The sequence below is a fragment of the Myripristis murdjan genome, chromosome 9 (genome assembly GCF_902150065.1).
Source record: "Myripristis murdjan chromosome 9, fMyrMur1.1, whole genome shotgun sequence".
Classification (NCBI taxonomy): domain Eukaryota; kingdom Metazoa; phylum Chordata; class Actinopteri; order Holocentriformes; family Holocentridae; genus Myripristis; species Myripristis murdjan.
In genome coordinates this window covers 17,786,588-17,812,146 of record NC_043988.1, presented here as the reverse complement: position 1 = coordinate 17,812,146, position 25,559 = coordinate 17,786,588, and the positions used below count along the sequence as shown (strand labels likewise).

Genomic DNA, 25,559 nt, shown 5'->3' with positions numbered 1-25,559 from the left:
TTAAAGGCATTAAATTGGTACACAGCAGCCAACAGGCAGGGAATAATGGGATTTGCATTCACATACAGCCGTAGAAAGCCCGAGAGATGATCTGATACTTCATGTTGTCGCACAGCATCTTCAAAGGAGCCCTGCAGGGAAATACAACACATAACTCTTTGCTTGTGTGGAGCCAGACACTTAGACAGTATTATGCAACCGTTCTGTCTGTTCTCGTCTCTTGAAGGAACCTTGTTAAATCTACCGCACAAGAAGTTCTCATTCTGAAACCGTGAGATATCTAATATGAAGTGGCTAGCCTTTTAATATTCAAATGACCACCTGTGGTGCAACATACCATTTAGAACAAGTTACCCCACTGGCTTGTCTTTGTGGATAGCCTTCAACCTCTGCCTTGCTTATCGTCTCATTTCCCCAATACTTCTTTTTCTTCCAGTTATGTAAATGCCACATGACTATCTTCAGGGTTATTGCATCCTTTTATCATCCCGGTCTCCTCTGAAGTGTTTAGAGTATCTGACGGGCACCGGGGGAGGGGTGTTTGATGAGTGCTTGTGTCTCCCCATCCTTAGGCAACCAGCTGCGCTTATCGCGATACATTGTGAGTAAAAGCAGCAGCTAAATGTTAACTCAGTTTAGCACGGGGTGTGTTTATCTCTCACCTTTCATGGTTACACCCTTTGAGTGGCACGCCGTCAGAGAGGCTCCCCTGGGAACAGGAGGAGCAGGAGGACTTCCTGGGAGTCGGGTGCCACATCGTAGCTCCCTGGTCCATCAAGTCTGGAGGATTCACTATAGTAACCATACACATGTACACATGCACGCGCACACACACAAACACACACACACACCATAATTGTCATCAGCACACTGCACTTATGGTTTCCTGATGTTCAGGTTCTCAAGAACAACTGTATTGGCACTTAGATGATTTGAACACAGCTGGAAATGTTGTGCACAGCAGAATTACACTGATCAACTGATGGAAGCACATCAGAGCATGATTTGTTTGCACTGGATTTCTGTTAGAGAAAAGATAAAAGCACATAAAAACATTTGAGAAATCTGAAATTGGTGAACATCAGTCTTGCTTTTCTAAACATGTGATTTTTATGTTGATAGGCGAATCAAGAGAGATCAAGCACAGTGAGGAGCCTTTCAGCCATAAGCTTTCAACCAGTTGTCCACTATTGCCTATTAAAAGGTTATTGCATTGTAATGCAGTAAAATGTCGGACATTGGGGACGGGGGTGGGCCTTTAATAATGGGAAACATCAATAAACTTTGCCAGAGGCACAAGGGTGGGCCAGGGCGACATTAAATGCAGGGAATTAAAGCAAGACAAGCTGACAGCTAGACAGACAAGCCAAGATGTGACAGTGTTACAGCTGCTTCCTGTGAGTGAGGGGGATTCTTCAGGACAGCTGCAGGAGCGCTTGGGGACAACCAGGGTCCCTGTTTTGAAGAGGGGCTGTCTCCTCAGTCGAAGGGAGAAGGAGGAAGTCAGATGGGGAGGGTGGGTTACAGTCACTGTAACGAACAATGAGCAACATCTTCATGAAGAAAAAAATGCTTGGGAGAGGCCAATGGACGCTGCACATGAATAGCTGCGTGAAAACTATGATGTTCACATGGTTCTCTGGAGTGAAAAGACTCACCAAACTCTGATTGGCTGTTTGGAAAGAGGATACGGAAGACGTAGTCTGTGGCCTCATCCTCCTCTTTATCAGAGACCGAGTCTGAGGATCCAGATCCCTGAGGAACCCTCTTCCGCAGCTTAGGGAACACCTTTCCCTGCAAGGAGATAGTAATTGTTGTTAAATGAATCCCAGTTAGAATCACTAAAGCACTGAAGCGCTGCTAAGCCATGTCTGTGATTTTAAGAGGCTGTGTGTGTATGCTAAAGCCTATTAATCGTGGCTGAACACGCGTGGGTGGTCATTATTCATTTGTCCTGCAAATACTATGACTGCTGTTCACAGTCTAGCAAAGACATTCATTCATACAAAAGGACACATAATGTGTGGTGGTGGGAACAGCAAAACTGCAAGAACAGCAGGTCATGCATTTGCCAGCATCAAACCATTCATCAGGGAACAGAACACATGTGTGTCCAAATTTATGTCTTTTTTTTATTGACGTTATTGATCGGATGAGGTTAATTTGCTACATTGCATTTAGCACTTAAAATTGTTTCACTGGATGTGCTACAAGTGATTTGTGTCGTCTGTGCTGACCTTTCCCCTCTGGGACCAAAGTGGGGGGTCCAGCTGGCCGTGGGGAAGGAGGCCGTTTTCAAGGCAGGAGAGGAACTGCAGCAAGTGGCCTCCTTTAGGAAAGCGAAACGGAGGCCTCTGGATCCCATCCTGACTCACAAGCACCACCGTTCCTCCACTGTCCACTAGAGGAGGATAATATATGGGGTTAGGTTAAGATGATTTCTACAAAATTATTTGTAACTCTAAATTATTTGTGGCAGCATTTTATTGGAGAGACACAGACACTGATAATGCATAGTAAACACAGTGATATCAGACATAGTAACAACCAGTGATGGAAGTAACGGCGTTACAAAGTAACGGCGTTACTAACAGCGTTACTTTTATCAGTAACGAGTAATCAAAGAAATTACTGTTTCCCCCGTTGTAACGCCGTTACCGTTACTGACAATAAAATGCGCCGTTACTTTCCGTTACTTACTACTAATACTTATTATTATTATTTTACTATCCTATTCGAAAAATGTGCGTCTTGTGGAGAAAAAGCGGTGTGTCAATTTTCAAACTGGTTGGACTTTGCAGTTTTTCATAACTTATCAACATGCATGGAGAATGACTCAGCACAAATTAGAAGAATCATCGGTGTTCTCCGACGGCAGAGCGGATAGTTTCGCCACCTGTCGTACAGAAGACCAGGGGTTCAATTCCCCAGCCTGCCTAACTGACATTACTACTTTAAACTATAATGTATTACTTTTTCAAAGTAACGTGGCCAACAGACAATGATAGATGAAATTTGACAGCAATGTCCACACTGCAACAGCAACGCACAAATATGTGCATTAATAAGAGGATTTAGGAAAAGAAAAAAAGTAATCATAAAAATTACTTTCCCCAGTAATTGAATTACTCTTCTGCAGCAGTAACTGAGTAGTAATCAAAATTACTTTTTTACAGAAGTAATTAGTAATTGTAACTTATTAGTTTTGTGAGTAATTGGTCCCAACACTGGTAACAACACAGCACTGGTTGGAGCACAGGCCTTTGTAAAGGTTACAGTCCTGAGAGTCACGGTCCTTTCTGTGCTAATCCCTACCCGTTCTTGGCAGTGCTGTGATTGTAGGCCACATCCCTTTTGGGAAATCAGTGTAAAAAGGTGGTCGGTGCCACCTTGACCTATGACCAACCTTCCCACCTGGTTTTGTGATGTTATGTGGATGTGATTAGAAACTACAGCCCAATTTGTGCTAGGTGCCACCCTACTTGTAAGCTTTTGCTTTAGGCAGAATTCTGTTTTGTCAGTGCGTCAGTCTCAATCAGCGTAAGAGTCACCTCGAACCAAACTACCTGCTGGGTTTTGTGATGTTACGTGGATGCATAACATCATAAAACCGACATAACTACTCCTCTGTCAGTGCTAAGCCCTGCCCACTGCCCCGCCCGCTTGAGGCCATTTGGCTTGAAAAGTTAATCACTTCTTGACTGACCCATGAACAACCTTCCCATCAAATTTCATGCAAATCCATCCAGTACTTCTTGAGTTATCCTCAGACAGACAGACCGACAGACAGGGAGACAGAGGCGAAAACATAACCTCCTACTGGAGGTTTCACTTCCTTGCGGAGGTGGAAAAAAAGCAAATGGTAGTGACTAATGGTAGAGACAAATAAATCTCACTGCAGATGATCCAGCAGTAGTTATTGTACACTTTAGTGACAGAACACTGTTCACTAATGGAAGCCAGCCTGAACCCACCCTGTTGATGGCAGTGCAAGTAAACAATCTCCTCCAGGCAGATGGTCATGGCGTAGTCCCAGTACACACTGAAAAACATTCAGTCAAATAGAGGACATAGTTAGTGAGATAACAATCGGCACTCCCCTTGTAGCATTGAGTTGAACGCCTACTAACACTGAATGGCAAATACACAGTGAATGTGTACATCTTATGTGTACAACGCAAAGTCTTGGGGAACAATAATTTCATGGTTAATCAATATAATAGTCTAGTGTGTGGACACACAGATGAGCAGATACACAATCCTAATGACACGATCTGTTTTTTTTGGGTGATAGAAACCAAGCACAGGAACATAATATGGTTTGTTAGTTTGAGTGATGCTTGACAGTGTCTCAGGCCATAAGCCATCTGGTGGCTGCTGGTGTGCTGAAAATAAGCCTCATCATCGCAGCAGCATTTACTCCAGGATACAGAGCCCCTGAGTCACACAGAAACACACTGCATTATTCAGTAACACTCAAGTATTGCACAAACAGCAGAGAGGACCTGCAAAGACACAGGGCACTGTGCCCATATGTCTTCACTGAACCACGCTAACACCTGCAGACTTTATCTGAGACACTTGGGAGACTTTGTAAGTCTGTGTTTGGCTTGGATTAATATGCACTCATCACGTATGGCAAAGCAACCCTAATCCTGCTTCGACTGGATAGTTCTGCACCTGCGCTCATAGTCCAAGTCTCCAACAGAGCCATTCATGAGTTGATTGGGTGTCCACTTCAGGGTCATGATGTCAGCCGTCTGGTGCAGAGAGAGGTAACCTGGGATCGCCTCCATGTCATCTCTCTGAAACAACCATGAAAACGCCTGCTTCATTAGACGGAAACACTAAAAATAGAATAGTTTATTGTCTATGTACAAGAAAACAATCAGGATGACCCAGAATTAGAGCTGACAGTACATCCTCTGCTGCACCACAGCCCACTCATTAATGTTCCAGCTCAGAAGATGCTCTACATGAATCATACGTTACAAATTCAGCAACATACCTGATTCATGGTTTATTTGTAGATGCTGGCATGATTTTGGAGTATATTAGGCTATTTTTTAATCTCCTTATTTGTACAGTTGTGACAACATAGACTAGCATATTCGTGCTTAAATATGTGCCTTTTCTATATCCGTGAACAATTATAATTTTAAAAACAACACCAGCGGTGGCATTACTGCAAAACAACCTTTGATAAGGAGAGGCTAAATCCTCTCTTATTCAAATGGTTTAATAGCGGTATACAATCCTAATAATCACCGTCCATCAGAATTAACAGTTCCAAACCTGCACATTATTATTCACATCATCTGAGCTGCTTACGTTAACAGATTTGCATCAAGGCTAGCCAAGGCTACTGATAAATTCTGGTCCCCTTGGTAGCAAATGTAAAAAAGGGGCATCGACATACTGTGGCCTCCACCTTTTCTTACCTAGTTAATAGTTAATCAATAGTCATTTTAAAATGCATCACCACTACCTCACCGTTTATATTCTGTGTTGTAAAGGGAGAGAAATTGCAGATGCATTGTCCTTACATTCCTGATCTTAAAATACTGATGTTATTGTGTTATCTAGGGGGTGACATTCTTTAACCATCGTTAGCTAAAAAAACAGAGAGAGATGAGAGGAGACGGACTGTTACCGGCTGTACGAGCACATTGTTTTTGCCGAACAGAAGGGTTGCCCTGTTGTTCTGATGCAGTGACTCCACGTAGTCACGAGCTGAGGGTGAGGGGGAAGGGCGCTCATCCATGCTGCTGCTGGAGTGCCTCTTCTGGATCTGGGAACAGACACAAAATATGGTCCAATCCTGCTGCCATATCCCACTGAAAATTGAATTCTTCCATGTTGTTCACACACCATGTCTGCGCCCCTAACACGCCAAGCTGATGACTGTCTTTGCAGAATTTATCACGGCAAGTCATTCATTTTTCTTTTGAGTTTGCTTCATGTTGCCTTAACAGGAAATAGAGATTCCATTCATTCAAGATACATCAAAATGTGTACTGACCATAATACTTTGCCACTGGGCAATCCAGTACACAGCGCTTCAAAATGCACCACTGCACTGTAAAGACTGCTATGTGCTGCAAGACATCCCCAGCCGCACTGGGTCACAGATAAGTTGAAGAAAGAGCTCGAGAGCGAGTTTCAGATACACACTGTCCTTTGCCTTGGGACACTCTGTGCCACAGCTAATGCAGTGATCGTCGCAGGTCCTGTCTAACTGGGTGAGAGAGGGGAGCCACAATAATCAATCTCACCACTGAAATTGTATTAGCCAGCTGGTTTATCAGAATAACACATGCTGTAGGCAGGTGAGATAAATTAAATGAGGCAGAGGATTGCATTTTTCTGCATGGCCCCATATAATTACTACTTACACACAGAGCGGGCCTCTTGGTGGGAGAGTCCTGTCTGCAGTGGCCACCGTGGATGCGGTGTCTCTGCACCAACTCGTCAGCTGAGGGGTCTGTCCAGAAGTGGTCAGCTGTCTTCATCTTTGTGTACTCCAGCGCACACGGTCCAACTGATGAAGACGAAGATGCAGAATTACAGGAGGCAGATACATGCATCAAGATTATGAGAACCGATGTCCAGTATCTGCTAACTTTTCAAAAATTAAATGTAACACTTCAACCAAACTGAGGCTAAGGACAAACCCAAATCAGGGTGCTGTGCATGATGTTTGAATATAGGAGTGAAAATCCTGCACTTAAGTTTTTGAATTCCATGTTTGAGACGAGTTTGCTGTGGTAACTTCATGTAATTTATTTTTTTTATTTTTTTTTTTTTTTTGGCTTAGATGATTAATTGATTATAGAAATGTCTCTCCAGTCTACAAACAAGTCTAGCACCAGTCCAACACACTGCAAAATAAAACTGCTTTCATCTCCAAAATGTAATGTCACAAATGCTCCCAGTGCCAGAGATAAGTACCTAGCAAAGAGGCGAGGATTGGTCCATCCACAGGGTCCATCAGCACAGCCTCTTTCTCATAGAATTTGCTAGAACACAAACATGCAGTGGAAACTGGAGTCAACATGGAGTTCCTGCTGGTATGAAGAGTCAAAACTGTGTCCTTTGACCTGGTTAACTCACCTGCTGTTCTCAACCAGGTATAGGACAATCTTGTCCAGCACCTTCTCAAACAGCGCCGTGCGGATCCACAAGTTCTTCGCAGCCTGCGGGGCGAGGCTTGGCAGTCTCGGCAGCTTCCGCAGGCTGTCCTGACTCTGCAAGCTTTGGGTTCGCCTGCAGCAGAGGGCAAGAGTCAGAAGATATGTGGCAGGAAGATCTTTCTTATATTAAAAAAATATATATGAATTTAACTGTCATTTATAGGGGCAAGTCAAGTAAAATCAAATCCTTATTACAGTAATCTGGCACAGAAAAGCACAGTTTTAAAGGTGCACTATACAAAAATGCAGAGGGTCGACAAAAGTGAGGACACCATCTGAGTTATCAGACAAAAAAAAAAAAAACACAGAATAAAGCATGTAACTCGGTGGTTGAGTGAGTCTACATGGTTCTAATCATCGCCTACGAGCTTATACCTCATTTTTTGTTAAATGAGTCTAAAGGGTACTCATTTAAATCAATCCTTGGGATTTTTGCACCGCATACCTTCAAAGCAGTGCCTGCAGCTATGCTTTAAAAAAATGCAGCTGTTAAAAATGTTCACACACCAATCCATCACCAAGAGGACAGCCTTTAACTTTGTTATTGAAGCTCTGTCCCCCTGCGCTCCCTCACCAACAAGCCAAACTCCATCTGCGTGAACTTGATGACATCAGTGATTCATGATTCATAACAACTTATAAATATGGATTATTTTGTAGCCTTTTAAAATAAAAAATAGCCCTTCAAGTAAAAGGACGACCATTTGTTTTCAATGCTGTTGCTCAGAGCTGTAACCCAATCGCCTTTGATGAAAGCTTTGATCTGGGCTATGATGCGTGTGAATGAGCTGTGATGTCTCTCTCTCTCTCTCTCTCTCTCTCCTTGTGTGTTTCTCTCTCTCTCTCTCTCTCTGTCTCTCACTTGGTCTCGATGATCTGCTCCAGCTCCTGGGCCTTCCTGCACAGCTCCTCAGCCGGGGCGAAGCTCTTGCCCACCTTCATGAAGAGCGCCGCGATCTTGTTGCTACGCAGAAAGCCTGCCGCTCGCCGTTTTAGCCCGTGCAGAACGCAGGCCTCCACGGCAGCTGTGAGGACACACGTGGTTGGAAACATGCAGTAACATTTTAGCAAAGTGCACTTGGTTCATTCATTATACCAATACAGCAGAACTAATGACCACAGTGAAAATGAGGTTGTAGCAATCTCTGGGCCAATATATTTTATTAATTTGTGAAATAAATGATATAAAACAAAATAAAATAAAATAGCAGCAGACAACATGCCATGAGGAGAAAAGAACCTTACAGACAACAATATTTTTGACTTTTTTGTTGAATAGTGCTGTGTGAAAAGGACAAAATCAAAATATCACAAAATCTTTGAGTTAGTACCTAGATATTGACATTGTGACAATGCTGTACAAATGGCAGTTGGTACTTTCATATGATAGTTTTTAGATTAACAATAATTAGTAATGTGGATATGATGACAAATTAGGTAGAGGCAAATAATACAACAGCAGAACAGTTCAGCAAGTTCAGAAAATTGCATCTCCTTCTGTAACACAGCTTTTAAAATAAGGAAAAAAACTTATACTATATCACTAAATTACAATTTCCAAAATCTACCTAAATCTAATCTCTTATTATATTATAGACATATTATCAGTATGTTGCCCACCAACACTGTCAAATAAACTCTTCAGGGTTTACAACAGTGGCTTATTTCCTGTCACTGGGAATCTGTTTTGGAGAGAATATACGAGATAAATCTGCCAGAACTGTTCCATCAAATCACTCTCCTACGTTCTAGGTAGTGCCGGTCACATTGTTTTCATGGTTTTGCAAATTTCAGAATTCCTAAACAGATTCTATATGTGAAAAGACTTGCTCTAAAGGCTATGTTTGCCACTTTTCCCACTGCAAGCAGAACAAAATAAATAAATAATTCAGCCTCTTTCTTATGTTGTTGGCTCCAAAGATGAACGTTAAGTTAAATTATGGTGTCATATAAAAAAAAAAAAAACAGTGCCATCAGTCTTGTGTTATAAGCATGTGGCTCTGTTTGTGCCGCTGTGGAAGAGAAGCTATTGGGAGTTGCATGAAATAAGCCAATTTGTTTCTGTTTTAATAATTTATGCCTTGACATAATCAACTTTGCATAAGCCAGGGGCTTATCCAATAAGCCGTAGAGTGCGCACTAATAACGGCATAAATGACATGACGACACACTTGCACAATCACTCAACAGACACCCCTCTTCTGTCTAAGGCCTACGTGGCAGCGCCTTGGGCTGTGTTGACATTTGAGTTGTGTTTCAGGACTAATCCTGTGGCTCTGTTCATATGGGGTCAGAGGGAAGGCTGGGGTTGTCATGGAAACCCATGTTGATGGAGCGATCCAGCTCTGGGAGAGAGGAGCGGAAGGAGGGGCTGCGATTCATCAGCATCAACATCTCGCTCTCCGTCACCCTCTCTCGCTTTCTTTCTAACACAGCTTCTCTCCTTCTCTGATGCTGCACCTCGATACGTCTGTCTGAGTCAGTTTCCCACTCATTCAGTCCCTCGGAGTCTCCACGTCACACTTTCCTTCCTTACCATCATCAGTTTGTTAACCAGGGTTTCAATTTTAGCTTTCAACATAACAACATCTCCTCATTCTGTAACATCAAATATCTTTGCATTTTGGAGATACTTCTAAAACACTTCCTCAACATCCTTTCTGCATCTCTGTTTCTCTTTTCATCTTTGTCCCTTCCTGCATATTCCCTCCTTATCTCCATGTGCCACTCGGTGTTTTTTCCTTGTCATTATGAGAGCAAGAGGCTAAATGTCAGAACAAAGCACAACATTAAAAGGTCGCCCAATAAAGTGCACCTTCCACACTCTCTCATCATTTGAGCAAACTAGAGCCAGATGGCAAAAGTGTCTTACAGTGCTGTGGGCGCAGACCTTTTAAATATGTGGAGCCAAAACAGAAGCAAATCTCAACCATAAACACGTTAGTGCTATTGTGAACCTGCGACAGGAAATTGTTTGGATTCTTACTGTACTATAATCACTGCAGCTATCGGCTTTAATCCTAAGAACAAAGGGCTGTTTTGGTATCAACACTCTGTCCACACATGGGAATCGTCTTTATCACTGCAGATCACAAATAAATAAAACATAAAGAGCAGAGTGTAACAGACACACAGTATCGGCCTATTGCACATACGAGAGTGGTGTTTTCATCCACATCCATACAATTTTCCATAACATCAAACATGGATAGCTGCTAATGCGCTTCACAGGAAATGAGAGTCTAGTAGGTCCAGTTGTCCCTCCAGTCACACTTACTAAAAAGGTAATAACAGCTTGCAGACTAAATTGCCTCTAATCAGCCTGTATCTGTGGCAACTGCGCGCATTAAGAGACTTGCTCTCTTGTCTGAGTCGTCAGCGACACAGAGCTGACCAACACTTCATTCACAGCAGCTCTCATCCCAGGGCGACGAAACAGGGTCCAAATACAGCCAAGCAAACTCCACACTATTAATACATCCATGTCAGCTGATCATTACAATAATAATAATAATAAAAAAATTCTCTTTGATCATTTCTTATAATGCTGGTGTTTACATATCATTTCCATGCTACCTTTGAAATTAGTAATAAAAATTGTAATGGACAGCTGCTACACCAATCTTATTTTATCAGTAAGTGCTGAAATATGAAACTAAATTTGTGAAAACAAAAGTTCAAATTTACAAGGTGCTCTGCTTGGTGTTTTGAATTCCTTTTGCTGTATCAGTGCAGCCATAATTTGCTTAACTTTCTACCCCTTTTCTTGATATTAAAACACACATCAGCCCTGGGCTTTCGAAACATATTCTTCTGACAGTCTGTGCGTCTATGCTTTAGAGTCTGCCTTGGCAACTCATAAAAGCAGCCATGATGGTCGAGGCTAATTGCTCCCCAGTGAGCTGGTGGAGCCATGCCCCTCCCTCCCCTCCCCTCCCTTCCCCTCCCTTCACCTCCCCTCCTCTCCTACACTGTCATCTCTAAAGAGACAGCTGCTGACAGAGAGCATGCAGGAATAAGAGCCATGACAAAAATCACAGGAGAAGCCGGGGGAGAGAACTGGCTGGCAACAAAGCAGCGAGTCGGTGAGCTCGTCCTGAACTGATTCATGTGTGCGGTGGTGTATATTGTGCTGACTGACGGACCAGCAGCTGGTAAAACCTCACATGTACAGGCTGTGAGGACGGTGCAGTGTTCGGTGTCCACACCGCAGGCCAGGGAGCCTGACAGCACGCGAACATGGAAGGCAGAGAGCCTGCAGGCACACACTGTAACTCTACACCCTCATCCCCATCATACCACAATAAAAATCAGTGCTCTATGACAAATTCATTTCATAATCCCCTACAAGTGCACTGCTGAAACAATTCATCTGCGTTTTATTTTTTTCCATCCTCTTCATAGATGGAAAATTAAAACTGCACAAAAACAATTACACTAGGGGGGGTAAGCTGATCAGAGAGTAGGTGGCTTTTGTGTAACATCGTTCACTTTCCTCTCAATCCCTCTCACGGTTGATGGCATGAAAATCCAAATTGAAATTACATAAAACTTGGACTTGATGAGGTGCTGGTCATTCCTCTGAGAACTAACAAAACAAGGGTCAAACTGATTTTGAAGGCCATATAAAGTCTAAAACAGAGGGAATTATTTAACCTTTCTCTTGATAAAGCCTTCTGTATCCTGACCTACGTTTCACTTTATTGCATCCATATCTTAACTACATTTTAGTATTGTGTCTAGCTCATATGCTTGCAAAATAAGTTAAAAAATAAAAAACAAAAACAAACAAACAAACAAACAAAAAGAAAAACGGGGCCCTGTGACATTAGAATTTATTGGTCATTGCTCTCAGTAGAATGGACTTTCCCTATTATTGGTGCTAATACACACAACACAGTTATACATGGATGCCTGTGTGTGTCTGTGTGTGTTGTGACTATCATAGCTGTTGGTCTGAGCACTGTTAGTGGAACTGTGACTTGACAGTAATGCTGATTTTTTTTCCTTGTTAGCTGATAGCATGCTGCTATGCTTGCTAGGCTAGAGGTGTTACCCACCTCCACATCTAAATCTGTGCGCATATCGAACCAAATTTTTACAGCAATTCATAGCAGACAGGCCAAAAGAGACCTAATAGCACAGACACCCATCAAACGCCACAGTGTTTGCACTAGCACAACTCCAACCACACACACACACACACACACACACACACACACACACACCCAGCAGTGAGACGCCTGCTGCACCCAAGACAGTTGTACCAACACAATTCTGCATGGCAATGAGGCGCTTAAGCCTGTGTCAAGGGAACGTCTCACATTGTTTTTCACATTTTTATGCAATAAAATTTTTCCGAGCTGCATTCTAATGACTTGCTTTTATCAAACTAGCTCAACTACGATTTAAGGTGCTCAGGTACCATCACTCTTATTATACTGAGTTTCGCACAAATAAACTTCAGAAAGCCAACATAACCATGAGAATAAAATATGATGTCAGTAAAGTATTACCCTGCACATAGGCTCAAAAAAAAAATCTTTTCTGTATGCTGCAAACTGAGAGTCACATTAACAGCACTGAAAACCCAAGCACATTGCACTGATTACAGGCTTGTATTTAGAGTACCATTGAGCCAGAAGTCTGACTCGTATGACTGCCTGCTGCTACCTGCATGTGGGCAGCGGGCTTGTCACAATCACACTGCACCATTTGGCCGCATGGAGAAAAAAAAAAAGGTGAATACTGGTCTTTAAATTACCTTAATTACTATTATTAACACAGAATTTATGCTTTTATTATGTGGATATGGGAGTTGTGTTGAATACTCATTTAAGGTAGCCCACTGTTCAAGATTAACCTCCCCCCTTATCACTAAAGAGCTTTTTCTGCAAATACATTATGCAGCTTGTTACTGGACAAAGAACAACACAATGGCAACAGCCTGATGCCAAATCATATTTTCATCTTATATACAGAAAGAAGTTGACCAGGTTAAAATTAATCAGAAATCATATCTTAACAAATTAAGTGCCGATAATAGAATAAGGTAATGAACAGCTTCAACATAAAGGCAAAACAAGAACCTACAGGTCAAGGCAGCAAGAGTTCATAGCAATGTTCATCCCCAAAACAGAAGTACAAAATTGCCGTGAAATGCAGAGTTGATAAAAGAAAAAATGCAAATGAGATACAATTAAAACAAAACCAAAATGAAAGATGATTTAAAAAACAAAACAAGCAAAAAAAAACAACAAAAAAACAACAACAACAAAAAAAAACAACCTCTGTTTTGATATGCAATTTCATACAAACTCCAAAGAGGCTGTAAACAAGCACAAGCTGCAGGTTTTAGTTGTGTGAGTGGCTGCTTACCACAAAAGGAAACAATATGGCTGCTGTCTTCGTGAACAAATTTCCTGGTGACAGCTTCCTCCATAATCTGCTTCACCTGTGAATGACACGGCAGATGCTGGATGACTCATTCATTAATATGCTACAACTGGCATACAAACAACGTGTCAGGGTGCGCTGCTGAGAGCCTGAGCGAGCGGGGAAATATTTCGGAGAAGAATTGGGAGCATTTATAAAAATGAATAATGAATGTCTGTGTAAAGGGCCATCAAGTGCAGACGGCACTCAGACGAGGGCTCAGGGGTGTAAAGAGAAACATTTAGGGGAAGAAAGACACTGAGGTGAGTGGGAATAGAGCATGTTAAGTTGGCAGATGAGTCACCAGCTCTCATCCCATGGAAGTCTGCTGGGAAAAGGAGGTGGGTGGCATGGGAGTGTTGGTGGTGGTGATGGGGGGGTTGTGTTTATCCCTCTGAGAGTCCCTTTTTGAATGGCTCAATTGATTCAGTTAACATCAAAAGCTGGTGAAATCCTACTTCTGGAGAGAAAAAAGAAAAACAAGCTGCAGGCAGTCGACTGCACGCGTTTAAAAGGTAACACTCATTAGGATCTCCTGGTTTTGTCGTCAGAGCGTTGTGCCCGTCTCCTTGCTGACCTGACTGCAGGCGGCGCTTGCAGGGATAGAGACTCCAGACGTATAGTTAGGACAACTGATAAATCAATCTTCCCGTGGCTATGGAGACATCTGTGTGTGTGTGGGCACTGCTCTGTGATCTGCATGGGGAGTATCAACCTCCAGACAGAGCTGCACAGATAGCTGTAATTTCCTGTTGTAATGAGTCTGTCCACAGCGGAGATATTACCCAGCCTACAGAGAAGGGCTGTCAGGTTCACCCTCCACACACACACACATCTGTGCGAGGGCTGAGTATTGGCAAAAAACCTCCAATATGTATCATGATACATGAGTCACGGTTCAATTTTTATAACAATACTCCATAAAACTTTACAGAAATGACTGAATATGTACATGCAGAGCTTAGAATAAATCCTACTGAGTAACACATGAGCAGACAAATAGAATATAAAACATATTGCCGGTCCCATCAGTGGGTATGCCATTACAAAAGCATGCTGCTTTATTCAAACCCACAGAAATTCTTGCAGAGATCACAAGCTTTCCAAAGATATCAAATATGTCCTGCTGAGTTACAGGGAAAATGTGTATAAAATGATGCACAAAACATGGAGATACTTTCTGTTTGATGTAGTGCTGCTGCCATAAAACAATGGCGTCTTGGGTTTTAATACTGCATTCAGTATAACTGAGATGTAGCTTTGCAATCAGCAGATGTAGAATATGTCTGGTAAATTTTTGAACAATGTGAAAAAAATTCAAACTTTGAAGCTGTGAAATTCAACATAAAAGGAAGAGTTCAAGGGGTTAAAGCAGAATTTGCACAACACACTCTCTTAACTCGGAGCACTGATATGTAGATGTCAACACATCAAAATGAAGCGCATGGCGAAAACCGATACTGTATGGCAACAAATAATATTGCAATACTCTGCTGCAGATTTTTTTGCACAGCTCTAATCTGTTCATCATGCTCAGATTCAAATGCATGCGCACACACACACACACACACACACACACACACACACACACACACACACACACACACACACACACGTACTGTATGTGCACACACCATGACAAAGACACAGGCACCTTTTAGCAACTGGAAATTAGCAGACGCAAACACTAACCGTCCTGACTGACACTCTGGATCAATTGTGAATTTTTGGCCATTTTTCTCTTTCTCAGTCAGTCACTCTGTCAGTTACACACACACACACACACACACACACACACACACACACAGCTGTTCGCTCCAGTGGCTGAGGCTCCCGTTGTCCTATCTTGACTTTTCTGCCAGTGCCACTCTCATCTTGCTGTTCACACTCTGATTCAACAAGACAATCCTTCGGTTTTGTGAGCAAATCTCTTCTTTGCGAGCGAGCTCCCTGGTCATGAAGCAGTTGACTGGCCAGCAGTATTACTTTTTTATCGTTTGATGAAAAGCTTTCTCCAAATAGGTTTCGGAACATTTAACTTTATATTCATGTAAGATGGAGCACTGGGCCTCAGCTTTATGGACTGCTGAGAACAACTTTTCCTGTGTTGCTGTGTGTAGTTCATAACGCCAGCAAAAGTCTTGCATTATTAAACCATCCACAGATCCATACATACATGCAGGGTGTGTGTAGGATTCATTTTCACTGGCACTAGCACAGATAATGGAGGTTTCAGATTTCATTGTTGGATGTAACACAACTTCAACAAAAATGGTACTGAGACAAATCTGCCCACTGGGTGCTGATTACACTCAGTTTATCACTATTCATGCAAGATGACATCTACAATTGGATAATTCAGGTCAATTAATCTCTCTCTCTTTCTCTCTCTCTAAAAAAAAGTTGACAAAATACTTGGAGAAAAATTGTGCAGAACCACATCCCCTGAAAACATTTACATAAAAAATGTACTAATTGGAAAACAGTCATTATGCAGATTTGCCCTATTCACATCAGTTGCATTGTCATCTTCAGCATCAGAACAGAAATGATTCATGCTGCCAACACACCAGAGACAAAGGCAGCGTTTTCTGATGCATAGCCACTTTGCTCATGATCATACTTGCAAAGCCTGCACACACACAAACACACACTCATGTATGCGTTAGGTCTCATGACACGATGAACAACGAGGCACAGGTAAGCCAGACACACACTCCTCCTTGAGTTTTGCTGGCTATGTTTTCTCACCCGTCTGGACTACTGATCACGCCACAGTGGAATGTATATGATGAGGTGCCTTCACCAGACAACCTGCAGGTTTCTATGGAGACAGCACGTGGCACACAGTGTATCACCTCCACCTAAGAAGATGCGCCAACAACATTCATTCATCTCTGACCTAAACAGAGGCGACTGCAGCTTGCTGACTACAGTAGCTAATAATATCCAGGCATACTGTACCTGCGTCATCTAAAGGAATATCCAGGCACAGTCCTGTGGTTAATCTCCTATCTTTAAAGCCTCAATCCAGCAAAACTTAGACATCACAAGTAGATACATCTACTTTCATGTCATTGGTTCTACATAATATACAGTACAGTGTTTTTAAAGGGAATAATTTAAAGATAATTCTGCATGTAAGACTCATTCCACCTCTCTCTTACAGCAGCAATACCGGCTGAATCTCGTCTAACGTGCAACTATAGCCTCTGGGGATTGGCTTGAGTGATAAAAGATCTTCAGAGTATTCCAATTAACTCGTGCAATAGCACAGCCAAGAAAGAAGAGCCACAGAGAAAACCCCATCCATTAACATCCATCCTTCATTATTCATAATTTCTGCAGTCATTGGCCAATGAGAGGAGCACACAATGGAAAAAAAGGATCATCACAGTTATGTAAGTCAAGCCACCCACACAGAGTGATATATCTGAATTACATTTATGAATTGCCACTGGAGTAGAAGTTATAATTTTATCATTTGGATTATAAATGAATCATGCACCGTTGTCATATTTCCTTTTCCTTAAGAATATTAAATTTATATCGAAGTCTGATCAGCCATAAAATGACAATGAATGTAATGTCACAACAAAATGAATACAACCAAAAAACAACCTACAATATAAAGTTTGATTATACATATTTCTGTGATGGCTGAGTGGCATAAATGGACAAGATGGATAAGATTGCTGGCGTGTAGCGTAGACTTTAGATTATTTAGATTATGTAAGCGAGATGTAAGAGGCCCGAGCAACCAGCCAAGCCAGCCTATTTACTAAGCATTACAATTTGTCAAAAACAACATGGTGTCCTGAACGATGGGTGGCAAGCTTTTAAAATTTTTAGCAATTAACAAGTTTGATCGTTATAAATCGCCATATTATGATTTGAGACCTTTACAATTCATATGCAGCTTGTCCTTTATGCAGACTCGCATCTGTCTGGGCACAGGGAATCCTATCTCCTCCATAACAACCCTGATCATGCATGTAATAATTTATAAAAGGTCAAAAATCAAACAAACAAACAAACAAAAAAAACATATATACTGGCCTCTGTGTTATAATCTGAGTCAGTATCTATGACAACAATGACAATAGAGGATTTCCCTCCAGCCAGTGCCTGCAGTGCAGAGTCATCTGTGCACTTCCTTCTAATTGAAATCTAATCAGTATTCATGCTCTCTATCAATATGCTAACTGAAATCTGGAGACAAAAAATCTCTATTTAGCAGAAAAAATAGAGACAGGCTGGTGGATTATTACGCTGGCTGTTGACTGAAACCTTATCCTGAGTAAGCAGTCGGCATTAAAAAAAAAAAAAGTGAGTGCTGGAGAAAGGTAAATGAATGGTGCAGCTCTCTGCGGTCTGCATGTTTGTAATTGTGTTTCTCTCTCCCTCTCTCTCACCCTGAGCAAACATAGGTGTCTAGGTGTGTGTGCGCACATGTGTGATACACTGGGAGATAGAGGAAGGAGGAAGTCAATGGTACAATCTGTATATGTGTGTGTGTGAGAGAGAGAGAGGGGGAGAGAGAGAGAGAGAGAGAGAGAGAGAGAGAGAGAGAGAGAGAGAGGACAGAAACAGAAAAAATTAAGAAAAAAATCTGTATCACAGTTTGGGGGAAAAACAAGCTCTCATTCAAACTAACTTAATGCCAGAAGACAGTTTGACTGATTTCTGTCGCAGAAATCCTACGTTCAGTGGATAGTGGCCCAGTTCCAGTATATTCGGACAGACTGGTGGCAATCGACCAACTGGCCAAGGAGAACGTGAGAACTCACAGCCAGGAAACGCCATATGGTAAATCTCACACAATATAACAAGAAATACAGGGAAAAAATACAAACAACAAAAATCGTAGTAGTACCTGTGCTATTTTTGCACAGTTCAGTAGGTAGAGTTTCAATTTTTACTTAATGGGAATGAATTAAAAGTTCTGTAAACCTATTACAAATAAACACCTTGATCCAAACTGTTTGAATAAACACTTTGCTGACTCTGCTTTGGTTTATTCATCTGGACAAAATGACACTTCTCTATTGTAAATAATCTGCATTTTGTTTCACTGAAAGCTGCAAAAAGACAGACTGTTTTAGTGGTGCGTTCACTGTCTTGGTGCAATGTTATCTTGCATGGCTTGAATCTGTGCTAAGGGCCGTGCCTGAAGACGCTCCTGTAAGTGGATTTCAGTCCAGGCCTTCACAGCACAGAGGAGGCATGAGGGCGTCTGGTGTCCACTGATAAGACAGGACTCAGTGAAAATCAGATTGGAGTCTCTACACCCCTCCTTTCACAAGGTTCCAGATGTGATTTGTATCTTGTTCTTTGTGCAGCATGACACATTTATAGTTTATGAACCATTCGGAGACAGAAGCACAGTCCCAACTAGACGACAAATCAAGAAAGTGCTAACCAGCTGGGGAGCTCTGTGGTGTGAAGGTGCATAAATGCATGAATGTTTGATGAGGTGTTGCTGATATTGAGGGAAAACCTCCCTTGTACAAATAAAGGTAAAGCATGAACCTCCACAGCGCAACCATGGGGAACACACTGCTGTGGGACAACAGATAAACACGTCAGGGGGGTAAGATACCAAAATGATATCAGATGGTGGCCAGTTGCTTTAATTCACCTCCGACAAAAAGGGTGTGGCGAAATTTGTTTGAACCTAAATTGGTTTTAAGATGATAATTTAATCAGATTCCCTACAACAGTCTTTGCTTATTTCTTTTGTTATTATTATTAGTATTATTAGTAATATTTTCATCATGGGTTTCAAAGGAGAGTTTTAGTATCCCATGGTCTAAATTCTAGGGGAAACAGAGAAGATTTTTTTAGATAGTGATAGTGATAGATAGATAGTGAATATTGGTACAAAATACTGACAGCTTCATTTTAAAAAATAGCACCACTGGCATTCAAAACCCAATATCAGTTGTAGCCTACAGTACAGGTTTTATGTGATATTTATGTGCAATCAATAATATTTCAGAGGCCATGTTTCAAGCAGTCAGTAATTTGATAGCCTTTTCAATTTAGTGTTTTGCTTATGTGTGGGGCCAGGAGCTTTCTACGACAAGAACTCTGTAATGAACCTTCAGCATAAAACGACTATAAAAGGCTTCTTCTAATTTGACAGTTTGGGCGGTCAGTCATGTTAAGAGGTGACACAGCTCAATTTCATCTCTGCTGACCTCCGATCTCCAGTTCTCTTGCAATTACTCTGATGGCCCCTCGCCCCTCGCCACCACACCTGCTTTCATATTCGTTACCAATCAACAACATATACCACAGTAAATCAGCATTAGAGCAATGGAGAACTTGTGTGAGCACACGCACACACACACACACAAATACACACACACACACACACACACACACACACACACACACACACACACATCATCTGTTCCTGTGAAAGCACTAAAAGGTAGGGCAGAAGGCTTGAAGAGGGTCAGTTTATGCCATTAAACAGACAATCTGTTTCCAACATGCTGGCTGCTCCACCCCATCAACACCAGCTCACACAGGAGCAGCCCTCAGCAAACAGGGGCTCTTGAATGTAAGATAATGCATTTTGATTCTTTTTCTTTTCTTTTTTTTTTCCAAACACACCTTGACCTGATTCTAACTGACTGATTGTTACTGGTATTCAAATGAAAACTATTTAGGCTTAAAGTTGTTAAAGGAGCTGCTGATTCCCATGGGTATCCAAAACCATCTGTTCCCAGTGTCATCATTGGGGGAAAGGAAGCGCACTTGCATACAGTCACAGAAGTGTGTCTCAAGTCACTGTGACAAAACATGGGAATCATTTCAGAGAGAAACATCTAATTGCATGGACAGGGAAAGTAGAAAGCTTTCTGCACTAGTACACCAATATATTTGTTTTTCCGTTTCCATAATTGCTGAGCTGAAAACACCCACCTCCTTCTTGACGGTGCGCAGCAGTCTCTGACGCGTCTCGGCTTCTAAAGACACACAACAAACAGTCGCTCACTTTGCATGTTACACATTACAGACACTTACCATGCATGTCATCTCCAAAATGTAATAAAAATTGGATTAAGGTGATTTTTAAAATCTTTTTTCCCCCACCTGCCATTATTGTTGCCATGGATTCTGTCTCCAGTCTGTGAGTTGTACCCCTCCCATCGGCTGAATGCTGGCTGCACAGTGCGAAGTGGCTGTGCGCTCCTCCTCCTCCACACACACGCCTCTTAAAGCGACATGCATTCAGGGGAGAGCGACTTCCCTGTTGTGCGGTCAATGTCTGACCACTGGAAAAACCCAGGCTCTACAGGGTAGATTTACATTACACGCACAGGAAGTCTAGTGCCATTATAATTTCATGAGTTAACGCACCGTGGGACGTAAACTGAAATTGCAGAGCAGATTGTGGTTTAACCTGAACAGGACCCACATTATTGGTTGGTTCCAAGCCAATTTGCATGCCACACTTTATTAAGATTAGTATTGAGCGGCTGGTAAATGGTATCCTAGGGGGAAAAAAGCACTGAGAGACAAACTATAGAAGTGTGTTTTGTGTAGGATAGTGCCATCATCCGTCAGTGCGTCTGAAAAACACCTGTATTGTAATGCTAATATCGTAAATAAATAATATTTAAAAAAACTGAAACAAAAATGCCATGCCGCACCTCGAGATTTATCCCTGTTAGCCTGTTTTCCCTGGCAGACAAATGTTTAGTTTTCATGCCATCTTGTGGTCAAGATATGAACAGACGCTCACTGGCCATATTTCATGATGCAGAACTGTAGATAAACAGATTTTATGGATCATTTTACGGACTGCAGTAAAGAGAAGGTTAAGCCCAGAGCTATGGCTGCATGGCTCGTGTGAATGCATGGCCAGATCCCCGAGTAGCATCATCTGCTCACACACTGCATTGCTTTTTGCCCTGATATCACAAACAGCCACAATCATCAGGCTTTTGATACAGTTCCTATAATGAAGCTTCAGATCCATTTGGGCATTCAACGCATTGCAATCAGCCACAATTAAATGCACTTTACACTTATGCATGTCAAAACAAAAATGACCCGTCACTCCATTTCCTGAACTGCTGCTGTCACTAATCACATTCAAGAGAAATTTGCCTGTGAGTGACAAACCAGGTCTCGTGGAAAGCAAAAAAAGTCAACATGACACACAGAGGTTGTATCTACACGTTCAAACACAACAGCCAAAAACATTGCTTTTGATGCTTAGTCATATGATAGATTGAACCTAACCCAATACTAATCTTTTAAAAAATGTAAGTAGACCAAAGAAGTAATTCTGTGCAGGCATTTCAACTTTTTTGTTATAGGCTACAGAGGATTTGTCACTCACAGTAGCTAGTTCATATATTGTCCAGAAGATGGAGACAGTGTCATTTACGATGCTCAACACCCACAAAATGAGCAGCACTGAGGAGCAAATACATTATAGGCGCGAAAGAAGTATAGATGCATTGTTTTTATTTTAAAACAACAACAGTAACAACAGCAACAATAACAGTAACCACAATAATAATAATGTACAAAACCTGCTTGTTTAACATTTACTGAATGACAGCAATTCATGTAAAATCATTTTCTGTGTCAGAATATGAAAACGAGTAAGCTATGTGCAGTGTGAGGTTTCCCCGGGCCCTGGCTCCAGGTGTGCCTGGAGGATGAAGCTGTCAGGTGAATCAAGTGGTGAAAGGATGGACTGGTAACACAGGATGACAGTAGAGAGGGATGAGAGGAGCAGTGTGAGGGCCCCTCAAGCTCCCGTCATGGTTTTATTTGAATCCCTGGGTGAATCGAGGGATCCAGGCAATGTGACCATCAGGTTGGATAGGAGATGCAAAATCTTGATCGTGCAGCTTTAAGAGACTGTGGATCTGTAAATTGTTGCATTTTTTTTTTCACTCATTATCCATGCCGTTCTACTACAGGGATTTATGTGTCCTCCAGTGCGTCAGTGCCTGAGTCACTTCCACTCAATGCCATTTCTCTGGCTCATTGTGTCGTTTGTCCTCACTTTTCCTCACACACGTCCTCCTCAAAGTGGGATTCCCTCCCTGGAATGACTCACACCTTGCTGTGGCTTTAGGTAACATACCAGTAAGTCATGTTAAATGCCATGTCAGGACTTCTGCCTGAGTACACATCACACCCTTTCCAGCCTGCTGTGAATTACTTATCAAAGGCAAACCTATGTGTTATTACGGCTGAGTGCTCAGTCTTGCACAAAGGACAGCACACCTCGCCAGTGACTTGCCATGGGTCAAATCAATAATCTGCACACACGCAGGCATGGCTGTGTCAAGTGATGCAACCACCTTCCTTTGAATCCAAGGTAAGCAGTGCCTGTAGACCAACAGAATATCAACACTTGGGAAAACAAAAGGCTGTTCTTTCTTTTGAATCACAAGTAGGTGCAGGAGAGCATCATGAAAAGTCAAAAAGAAAGTGTCAGTCATGTTTAGAAGATGATAGAAGTGAGCACAAAGAAAAAGACAATAAAAGAAAGAAAAGTGGGACAAAAGGTTGATAAAGGGATGTAGGAATATTCATATTTTTTCTTATTAACGAGTGACTACAATACGAAGCAGAACCAAATCAAAGCAATAACAAGATTAGAAATAACAATGCTGTGTCATATCAATATCTGTTTGACTGTGGGCGTGGAGACTGTCAGCAGAATCTCTGGGGAGGGCCAACATGCACATGTCCATGTGTGATTAGAGTCGACATGCTCTAATAGGCACCCGGGCATGTGATAGAAGGTCCTGTCAGTCTGATGTTCTTCTGCCCATGTGTGCCAATGCAGATTGACAGGATTGTATGTTAGAGAAGGCCAGTGCTGTATAGTTTGTTGTTATGTTTTGGCCCTCAGGGGCCCCCAGCTCGTGGCTGAGCAACCGCTGCTTTTTCCCCTGGCTGACTGTTTACCCCTCTCTGTCCCAGGGATGAGAAGAAATGTTGAATCTGATGCGGTTTGAACTGAAGGAGGAAAGGGGTTTCTATCTACTTGCCTACCTCTGGCACCGGGTTTGTGAAGAGACCTGAGTTTGTAGACGTTCACCTGTTTTCATTTAGATAAAGGCTATATATAAGAACTCGATCATAATTAGTTTAGAAATTAGAAATAAGATTCAACAACTTGCAAGGAAACAAGGCTCACAAGAACCAAACATGAGCATAAATATAAATGCTATCCAAACATAAGCACAACCAGAACCACAAAAATATACATAAACCTCTTGTAGCTTGCATTTTAGGAGATATCCCACAATTGAACAACAAAAAATGTACAAAGATATGATTAGGATTTACACACATCCAAAGCACTCTACATGGGAAATAGATAAAAACATCAATCAAATAATTCATTTCCTGTCAAAGACAGGAAATGAATTTCACAGTTTCCACCTTCAGCAGAGTCAGCCAGTCAGCGGGTCATGTGTCGATGCTGTGGAAAGGCCAGACAGTTTGGCAGCCATTTAGCTTTTAAGTGACAGTTTCACGATGGTGCTGGATGTCTCATGTCCTATCTCATTGTCATATCCATTTCCCAAACTAACTTCATTTGATGCACTCTCCACTCATTGGTCTGCATGGCCGCTGCTCTCTGAATATCTAGTTAGCAGCCTTTTCAAGCTGGACAGTGCTAAAAGCGGTGGATTTGATTACAAAGTCATTTTATTTGGTTTTCCTAATGAGTGCAGTTATGCCGCAGAGATTCTATTCAGCACTGTCTTCACCAAACTATATTAACACGGGATCAGGAAGTCAAGATGACTCAAGGTGCTATTTATAGCTGTCAAACTTCTGAAAGTTCATATCAGCTGCCTGCATGTTGGCTTGATCAGGGTTCCAACACATTGTACAATATTTTTCAAGTCATGAAATAGGAAAGTTCAATAAGAATAATTTGATTAAAATGGCATGGAAAACATGATAAAAGGCTGGCCTTTAATAATAAAGAGTATTAAAGGCCAGCCCTATATCTTTGGAGGCTAGTAGAGGTTGTTTTCAAAAAGAAAACCTTTTTTGATATCACTTACTGAATTTATCCTTACACATGGGGATCCTGAAAATACTTTGGCATTTTTTTTAATTTTGGAAAAAAGACTAAAAACCTAGTGACAATGATATATTTAAGGCTTGCTGTAAATGTTTCACAGTCAATATAAATCTGGTAAATGCGGAGCCTGTGTCAAGGATCAGTGTGATTTAATTGGGAAGGACTGTGGTAAGCTCTGGGCAATTCATGGATATTGGTTGTCACTGAAGGATGATGTTTATGAGCAGCCTTAACCGGGCAATGATAGAACTATTGAACCTTAATAGTGGCAGGTCAAGCATTGAGTGATTAAGTTCAGCATTAAGTCTACTTTGAGGATAACCTGTTGTCTAATTTTGAATGAAAGTTTTTGATATTTAGGGATTCCCAGGGAGAAATAATTACCCAAAGTGATTTAAATAAACTTACAAAGACATGAAAGCAGACATGCACTCGCCACTGTGCAAAGCTCTAATCCTATTAATCAAACCAGATTGATTTCAACCAGCTTTGTGGGGAAAAAAACTAAATTGATTCAATGCTAAAATCCATACAAGTACAAGACAGTGGCCCCTGTTATTGACCAGCCATAACTGATTTGGAGCACCTGTAAGTTAGTTGAGCTTTTAAGATGAAAATGGTTAAAAGCAGCTGTCAGTGAGTGCAATATGAGCCCATCAAAGGAGGACACACTCATTTCTTTCTCAAGCATCCACTAACAGGTAGTCTGCTCCCAAGAGTCCGCTGCAGCTGCCCGGTACCTCCTTCCCCAACTCCTCCCACTCGGACCGTCAGCGTTATAGGAGAAAGCTGCTCTCCCTGTCAAACTGCTACTTGGACTGACTTTTCAGAGTCGGCCAGCC

At 41.8% G+C, this 25,559-nt stretch overlaps 1 protein-coding gene across 1 annotated transcript in view; it reads right to left on the bottom strand.

Annotated features, from left to right (window-relative positions):
* Window positions 1–20,790, bottom strand: part of sgsm1a (small G protein signaling modulator 1a) — a 30,112-nt gene extending 9,322 nt beyond the window's left edge. Inside the window, exons 1-14 of the mRNA XM_030061066.1 lie at window positions 20,736–20,790; window positions 20,565–20,608; window positions 13,572–13,647; window positions 8,056–8,218; window positions 7,114–7,266; window positions 6,952–7,019; window positions 6,396–6,541; window positions 5,654–5,791; window positions 4,681–4,805; window positions 3,975–4,042; window positions 2,238–2,401; window positions 1,659–1,794; window positions 663–792; window positions 67–131 (exon numbers count right to left, since the gene is read on the bottom strand). Coding sequence (XP_029916926.1) covers window positions 67–131; window positions 663–792; window positions 1,659–1,794; window positions 2,238–2,401; window positions 3,975–4,042; window positions 4,681–4,805; window positions 5,654–5,791; window positions 6,396–6,541; window positions 6,952–7,019; window positions 7,114–7,266; window positions 8,056–8,218; window positions 13,572–13,647; window positions 20,565–20,608; window positions 20,736–20,754 — 1,495 coding nt within the window. The 5' untranslated portion in view covers window positions 20,755–20,790. The remainder of the gene's footprint in view (window positions 1–66; window positions 132–662; window positions 793–1,658; window positions 1,795–2,237; window positions 2,402–3,974; window positions 4,043–4,680; window positions 4,806–5,653; window positions 5,792–6,395; window positions 6,542–6,951; window positions 7,020–7,113; window positions 7,267–8,055; window positions 8,219–13,571; window positions 13,648–20,564; window positions 20,609–20,735) is intronic.
* Between the last annotated feature and the right edge of the window lie 4,769 nt (window positions 20,791–25,559).